The 7,797-nt window shown below is 34.9% G+C and overlaps 1 protein-coding gene across 4 annotated transcripts in view; it reads right to left on the bottom strand.

Moving 5' to 3' along the window:
- The window catches only part of LOC108751548 (neurotactin), a 10,597-nt gene that overhangs the window by 1,912 nt on the left and 888 nt on the right, over window positions 1-7,797 (bottom strand). For 2 of the 4 annotated variants that reach the window (XM_018491786.1, XM_018491792.1), the window contains exons 2-5: window positions 6,396-6,614; window positions 2,234-2,431; window positions 661-874; window positions 68-563 (exon numbers count right to left, since the gene is read on the bottom strand). In XM_018491786.1, coding sequence (XP_018347288.1) covers window positions 68-563; window positions 661-874; window positions 2,234-2,431; window positions 6,396-6,605 — 1,118 coding nt within the window. In that variant the 5' untranslated portion in view covers window positions 6,606-6,614. Of the gene's footprint in view, window positions 1-67; window positions 564-660; window positions 875-1,313; window positions 1,540-1,671; window positions 2,109-2,233; window positions 2,432-6,395; window positions 6,615-7,797 lie in introns of those variants that run through there. The other 2 variants (XM_018491796.1, XM_018491799.1) reach the window with 2 other exon arrangements.

Genomic DNA, 7,797 nt, shown 5'->3' with positions numbered 1-7,797 from the left:
ATAAATATATATATATATATATATATATATATATATAAATTATAATAATAAGTTCAATATATATTACCGGAAGTTTGGCCGTACGAATATGATGTCGCGAACGCGTGATAGCTTGGCAGAAGGTTGCATCACTCCGGGCGAACCGCCACTAAGGGTTTCGGCGCCGATCATTACGACCACGGGTAATGGAAAATCGTATCCAACCATTGGTGTAAATACATCAAGATAGAGGCAATCCTCGACGCCGTCGATGAGATTGTGCATATCACGCTGCCAGCAGCTCTTGGACGAGTTGTGCGCCAAGTAAGTGCCGTTCCAGCAGTGCTCGATGCGGCTCAAAGATTCAGCTGGTTGCCAGCGACGATTGCCCACCGGTGGCATTGCGTATGGAATACCACGGAACGCGTAGGCGCCATCCTCCGAGATACCCTGTACCAGTCCGCACGACGTCACTGCTTCGATGTACTTGTCGTTCTTCAAAGGTTTGGTAGAAATTCTCCTAGGTCCGACGCAGACGATACATATAATAACGATGATGCTGATCAGCATCAGCAGAGTCGCCACTATATCAATCGATTTAAATATATCAATTTTACATATAACAATTAATACGAATAAATATAGATTAAATACTGCGAGATAAATTCTGTATCTTCATACCTGAGACGGACACGTGTGTCCTGTATGTAGATAGATAGATCACCAGGGGATGCTTTGGTCGCTTAATGCTGTCAGTTTCATCTTCTTCATCAAGTCGCACAGTTTCCATGCCATCCTCGTCGACGATAGGCCTCTTCTCAGAAGCGCCGTCGTCGAGTGTTTCGACACTCGCTAATCCAGCAGTACCGGTTGGTCCTAACTCGGTATCGATTTCCTAAAAAGGAAATATTACGGCAACTTATTCTCTAAATTCTTTGGGCTGGAATCTCACTCTAAAGGCGGGCTCAATTTTCAATTTGTAAGAGTGAGATTTCAGTGACAATTTCTCTAAAAATTTTAGAGAAAAGAAAAATAGATTAATTTATTATAATATCAATATTATATTTTCCATCTATTTATTTAATCTAAACATACAGGTTGTTCTGTCACAAAATCGACAAGCTTTGCCAACGTGTACGGATGGTCTATATACAGGGAGTCTCTACATACAAAACTGCTACAACAGCTTTAACATATAAAAACAAGTTACGAGATATTAAAGTAAGAAAACATGAATCGTAGTAAATGTTGTTTAATGTTCGTTTTTCGGTTGTTCTTGAATTTTTTTCTGATAGACTAGATCTTTCATTCGTCCCCAAAATGTAAACAAATACATGTTTTTCCATGATCACTATCATCATTGAATTGGAAAAGATCAGGGCACGCTCCTAGTAAATGGCCAGCAAGAAGTCCCGATCTCATGTTCATCCATTTATCTGCTTCTTATTCTACGCGTCTTTCTACTCCCACCACTCAGCAGTCCATTTTATATGTCGATGGTTTTAATCGATAGGCTATGAATGTAGTATCGTAGGCAATGTGTATTCATAGAATCCAATATTCCTTATTCTGAACAAATAAGGGTGATATAAGCGATATAACGTAGCCGTTCGAATTGTGGAGGCCATTGAACTCTGTCTGCAAGAATAGGCAGTGCGACGGATTGTTCTATCGCCTGACATAGGTACTCACTGGACATGATTGTTTCGATATACCAGAATAGAAAAGGAATGTCGCTGGACATATAGGAAAATGCAGTATCACCATTGTGCGTCTTGAATTTCGCATAGTATTTTAGAGATATGCTAAGCATATAATACAGACTATAAAATCTTGGTCGTAGTGGGACCAAGGTGGGTAAAGGAGAACCTTTTAACAATATGTATGCCGGTGGGAGGGTTTCGATACCACATATTAATTGGCCAATTTAAGATGTTGCTGGAGTGACAGTCGAACTTGATCGATATCGATAATACAGATTTTTCTAATTGCAAATTAAAAAAGTCGATAATAGTGACATGTGTTTAATTCACTTCTTACATTATCGTTCTGTCTCACTCAAACGCATATACATCTGTCCTTATCTAACATATTGCAACGCCATCTCTTGCAAGATCGAACGTCTACTGCTAGACACAATGCGCAAGAAAAACGTATACAATCGTTTTTTAACGTTTTCCAAACGCTGCTATAGTATTTGGGATTTTTCATTGGAAAATTTTAGAAAATATCTCTATGCATAAAAGATACTTACTTTTTTTCTCCTGGAGAAAACGGACGACATCAAAGGTAACCGAATGGAATTCAAAATTCCCCTTCGTCCTTCCTTTTCCTTAGAATCCTTAACGGGTGTAATAGGCTTTTCCGTGGACAAAGCGTTCTGCTCGCTTTCCTTTATCACTACGGAAGCTGATTCCGCATCCATAGACTCCGTCGGTTTAGCCACATCATTCTAAAATTGATCAAACATACCGAAGTAATTAATACACGCCAATAAATAGGAGAAATTAATTTTTTTATGTCTGCTTCTTTTACGATGATGACATTGGATTTCTTTTTTCGAACCTTAATTTTTTCTTTCAACAAAGTATTGTTTAAAGAAAAAGAGCAGTGTGGAAGATAATAATTAAAAGAAAACAAATCATTGCTTCGAAAATAATTTTATTCTAATCTGAAAAATAGTGAGATAAACTCTCTTTCTCTCTACACTCTGCACTTAAAAATAAAGTGGAATAAATTTTTAAAAAAGTAAAAAAGGCGCTAACAATTCGTGTTCCTCGAAAAAAAATGTATTGTACTAAACGATAAAACTCAAGTGGTACTGTTTTTATAGTGTACATATCAATTTACTGCTAAGAGATACGAAACGCAACACCAGTAATTTTCAATGGTGACAATTTTACTTCCTTTACTGACAGTAACCGAATTTATTTTCGAACGTACTACACATTGCATACACATATGTATTGTATTTTTTTTAAATTGTATTATAATATGATTTTTAATATAAATCACACATACTAATTATTTTGCATAGAAAATAATTAAGCTAAACTATAAAAGATCTCCAGAGATAAAAACTATTTTAATTTTTGATGACCTCTTTTTGAGGTATGCGTTGATTTTCCTTTAATTCCGAAAAAAAATCTCCGGCGGAAAAGCCAGATCTGATGATCTTTTTTTAAAGGGATTACAACAAAAGATGATAATAGTAATCGGCCATTTTTTCTCACAAACATACAAACGTTTAAAAAAAAATATATTAATTTTGCATTTATGAAAATTATGTCGAATAAACATATCGTCGAACTATTGGATGTGTCGGTGTTTATGAGGTCTTTGTAATGCGTGGGAGCGGATGGGAGAGATTTAGATGATAAGAATATGTGTTGAATTGTGTTGAACCGTGATGGAATATTTCGAAGGGTAGGTATTAAAAGTGAGGTGAGGGGTAGAGGATGGAAGAAAGAGATATGAGTGGGTGAGTAAGAGTGTTGTAGGTCACATCGATATACATAAGTGTCGGCATGTATCGAAATCTTTGTAGTGAGTGGGAAGTGAGATGGAGGATTCGGATGAATAGCACGGGTGGAGATGAGTTAGGTGTGGAATTGTGAAGGATGCTTTGAAATATATTCAAGTAATAATTCTCGATTTCGCAGAGCATCGAACACGACGAGGACGACGACTTCTTAATAAAATTTTACCCTATTATGACATAAAAATTGAAATGTCTCTCTTAATATTCATCATAGAAAAAGAATAAAGACATTTCATAATGGAATTCCAAGTTATTGATTGTACCTATTAAAAATTTTTGTTTAGCCGTTTTTTAGATATGACCATAGTGTTTCCGATTACCGTCAACTCGATGGTTCAAGTAAAGGTACACTGTAGTGTCTTCTGCGCCCAGTATGGGCGCGAATATTTGACGCGAGACACTACCGTGTCTTTTGATTCAATATAATTTGATATGATTTCTACGCTATAAGTTTTTGGTAAATTTGACTTATATATAAATTTAATTTGACTATATTATAATTTATTTTTTGAACTCATTTATTTTAGTGATATATTCTAACATATATATGCAATTTGTATATTCGGTAAAATATAATACAATATGGCGTGTGTTATTTCAGGGTAGTTTTGGTGTTATCTATTCATTATCATAACCTTTGTTTTAAATGTATTGAATTCTAGCCCGAAATGTTGGCTTTCATTTTCCACTCTACGGGCGAGTTCGAAGAGTTCCTCTTGGCTGTTCGCGAGTAGTGTCGTATCATCTGCAAACCGTAAGTTATTTATTTTTTAGCCATTGACTGAAATACCATCTTCCCATCCAAGCGCTCTTCTCATAATATACTTTCCATAAATGTTAAATAATTGTAGAAATAATATGCATCCCTGTCTTACATCTTGTTCTGGATATGGAATTCTCTTGATATAGTATATATCAAGTACTCTTATTGATTCTGTTGTATGGTGATATAGCTCCATTAAGATTTGTAATTTGTTCTGGTACTTCCATTTCTTCCAACATTCGCCAGAGTCAGTGCCATCTTACTCTGTCAAAGGTTTTCCGGTAGCCTATAAAGCATAGTGGGATGTTGTATTCTCTTGCCTTTTCGATGAGCTGCCTCATGTTTAAGAGATGTTCTGTAGTTCCTCTGCCTTAGACAAATCCTGCTTGTTCTGCCGATATTTCTTTTTGGATAGTAGGTTGGATAGATGGTAGACTCTTTCGTTGATAATGTGTAGCATTCCTTTGGCATGCGAGATGAGGGGGAGATGGTAATCTGTAATTGTCACATTTACGTTGGCTTTCCTTCTTGTGAATGGCGATAATGAAATAGATTGCGTCCAACCTTTAAGCCATTGTCTGGTGTCACATTCTATTGCAGAGAATGTATAGAAGGTTCACTCCAATCTCTTTTGTAGCTTTAAGTAATTCCGCCGTTATTGAGTCCTCCCCTGGTGCTTTGTTGAGTTTTAGTTTCCTAATCGCCGATTCTACTTCACATTTCAAAATTTCGGCTCCTCTGCCGCCTCATTGTTACGAGCCCCATTGATTACTCTGTATCTATTGTGTATTTTCATCTTTGTACAGATCCTGGCAATATTCTATCCACGTTTCCGCGATTTCTTCTTTGTTTGTTCTTGGCTTTCCCGATCAATCATCCACGTTTTCGCTCTAAAATCTCTTGTTATAAATCTCATTTTCCTGAACATATCCCTTGGTTGTTTATTTTGATCATGGATCTCTCTACCTCTTCACATATCTGCGTGTAATATCGTTGTTTATTTGCTCAGCATCTACTTCTTATTTCCTTGTTTAATAAATGTAAACAAATGTAATCTCCCCTTCGGGAGGAAGGAGGTTTACATTTCCTCATTACACCATTAGATTTACATTAAGTATAATTTTCACAAATTTGAACAGATTGAATGATACTGTGATTAGTATATAGATAAAGCTTGCAATAACTGCATTTATTAAATGAAATATCTTTATATGTATGTTTTTCAAAATTTAAACAAAATCATGAAAATGTTTAAATATGAAATATGTTTGTCGAAAGATACACCAGAAGTTTACGAGTTATCGCCGTGTTTTCATCTATTGTTAGGAATTTTCTGGTATCTTTGAAGATAATACTCATGAAAACCTAAAAAACGTTATTTATGTTTGTGGAAAGTGTAACCGATTTTCTTTTATATAACCAGCTTTATATCATGAATAATACCATGCGTAAAACAATTGTTCAGCAATACGTTTCTTTGACATAATTTTTACAAATGCAAAATTAATTCATTTTTTTAAATATTTGATACACACACATTCATAAGAAAGAACTGCCCAAAAAAAATTTTTTTTAAATATAAGAAATGTGTACAAATATGTATTTAAAAGAAAATAAAAAAGATTCACAAAATATTAAAGAAATAAAAAAAAGAGGCAAGCCAGATTTAGTTTTTCTATTGCGTAATAAGGATTTATTGTAGTTAGTGATTCTTTGATTTTTTAATTAGAATAACATGACGTTAATCAGCTTCCAGCTGTATTTCTGTTAAAAGAGTTCTTTTTTTAACAATTATTATCTGTTATTTTGGTTCCGTACATATATCGAGCTTCAAAAAATCGGATGTAGATTCATTTGCGTGTGTAAGAAATACTGTTTTAAACATGTGTAAAATTGAGTATTTGTAAAAAATAAAATCTTGTTTTAATAGAACAGACTCAGTTTGAGCTAAAATTAATAGTAAATTTCTTTATATTTTTTTTGTCGTAAGAAACAAGTGTAAAAATTTGGAAAAAAAAATCGGTGTCTGAATTTCCATAAGGTTTACTCAAGCAGAAGGACCAACAATCTCCGGAGTACTATTTAAAGATGGCAATCATGATAATAATGTACCTTGCATGGTTCCTTGCTCTTCGTACGGCAAAATCCGGGCATCTTGATGCCACCGATCGGTATCTTCTTCGGTTTCTGCTCCTCGGATTCGACATCGGGCGCAGGTGCGATGCTGGCATGCTTAGTGTTTTCGGCGTTCAGCATCTTCTCTCTCTCTTCCTCGGCGATTTCTTTCTTGTCCATGCTTTCTTCCTGATATGTCTGGCTCATTCTCTATTTCTGAAATCGAATGAAGAACGCCTGCATTTAATTAAGTGTCGGGCGTAAATCTTATCGCGAATGTAACGCAGTTCATCGATATCTCCAAAGAATACAAATATTTTTTATGTAACAGATGTTGCTAACATAGAAAATTGTTTTTACACCGCAACAATTTTCTTGAAAGCATTTTTTTACATTTCATGCGGTAAAGTGTGTTCGAGAGATACTCCAGTCTCTATGATGCGATAAAAAATATTACGATTTGCGTGGTTCGTTTTTTGCACCCTGCGACACTGCTACAGAAGCTGTAGAACTGCAGATTATCGTTTATTTTAAGTTGGTCGATCTTCATACTACGGCCGGTGTTCATAGTCGATTCCTATATCTAAGACTGTCTTAAGTACAGTCTTAAAATGTCATGAATCAATCAGAGAGATTATTATATACATTAGCATAAGATATTATTTAAGACGGTCTTCAAATAAGAATGGATAATAATACCGATCGCACTAAAAAAAAAAATGCAAATAATTTCATATAAAAAAAACCCCAATAAAATGCCAAAATACCCAACGGGTTTAAAAAAAAACTCGGGTTTTTTCCAACCCTGATTTCCCACTTGTTTCGGAATATGCGAACGAAAATCTATCGAATAGTGTTATCTGAATTTTGTTTCTTTAGAATTCAAGCTGAAAACGTACTTTTTGCCTTCAACATTTATTTGTTAATAGCTTTTAAACTAAAGGTGCGTAAACGAAAAATCGATTTGTTTTTAAAAATAATTTAATTTGTTAATAATCTTTTAAAAAAGTAATGCAAAAAGTATGCAAACGAAAATCTATCGATTCAGATTAGATAAATCTAATTTGCTAGGATTGGTGTTGGACTAAAAAATAAAAATGGAGTAATGTATGTGTAATATTATCTTTCAAATTAACTGCGACATTCCGTGCTGATTTGATACACGCGAAAGCGACATTGGCGTCATGTTAATTCGATATGTAATAGAATAATATACTCGATTCCAAAAGTATCGCCTGGCAAACGCGTTACGTTACAAATCGTCTTCGACGATTGCCGGCGAGGCGTAGAAATAAAAAAATGCCGGCGATGTACAATACAAGATGTGTGCTGCGAGAAAGTACGCGCGAACTGACTATACAGAGTAACTGGCCGCGAGATCAGATCATTCTTTTCATAA

Source organism: Trachymyrmex septentrionalis, unplaced genomic scaffold (assembly GCF_001594115.1).
Source record: "Trachymyrmex septentrionalis isolate Tsep2-gDNA-1 unplaced genomic scaffold, Tsep1.0 scaffold112, whole genome shotgun sequence".
Taxonomy (NCBI): Eukaryota; Metazoa; Arthropoda; class Insecta; order Hymenoptera; family Formicidae; genus Trachymyrmex; species Trachymyrmex septentrionalis.
This window is presented reverse-complemented; position numbering and strand designations above follow the sequence as displayed.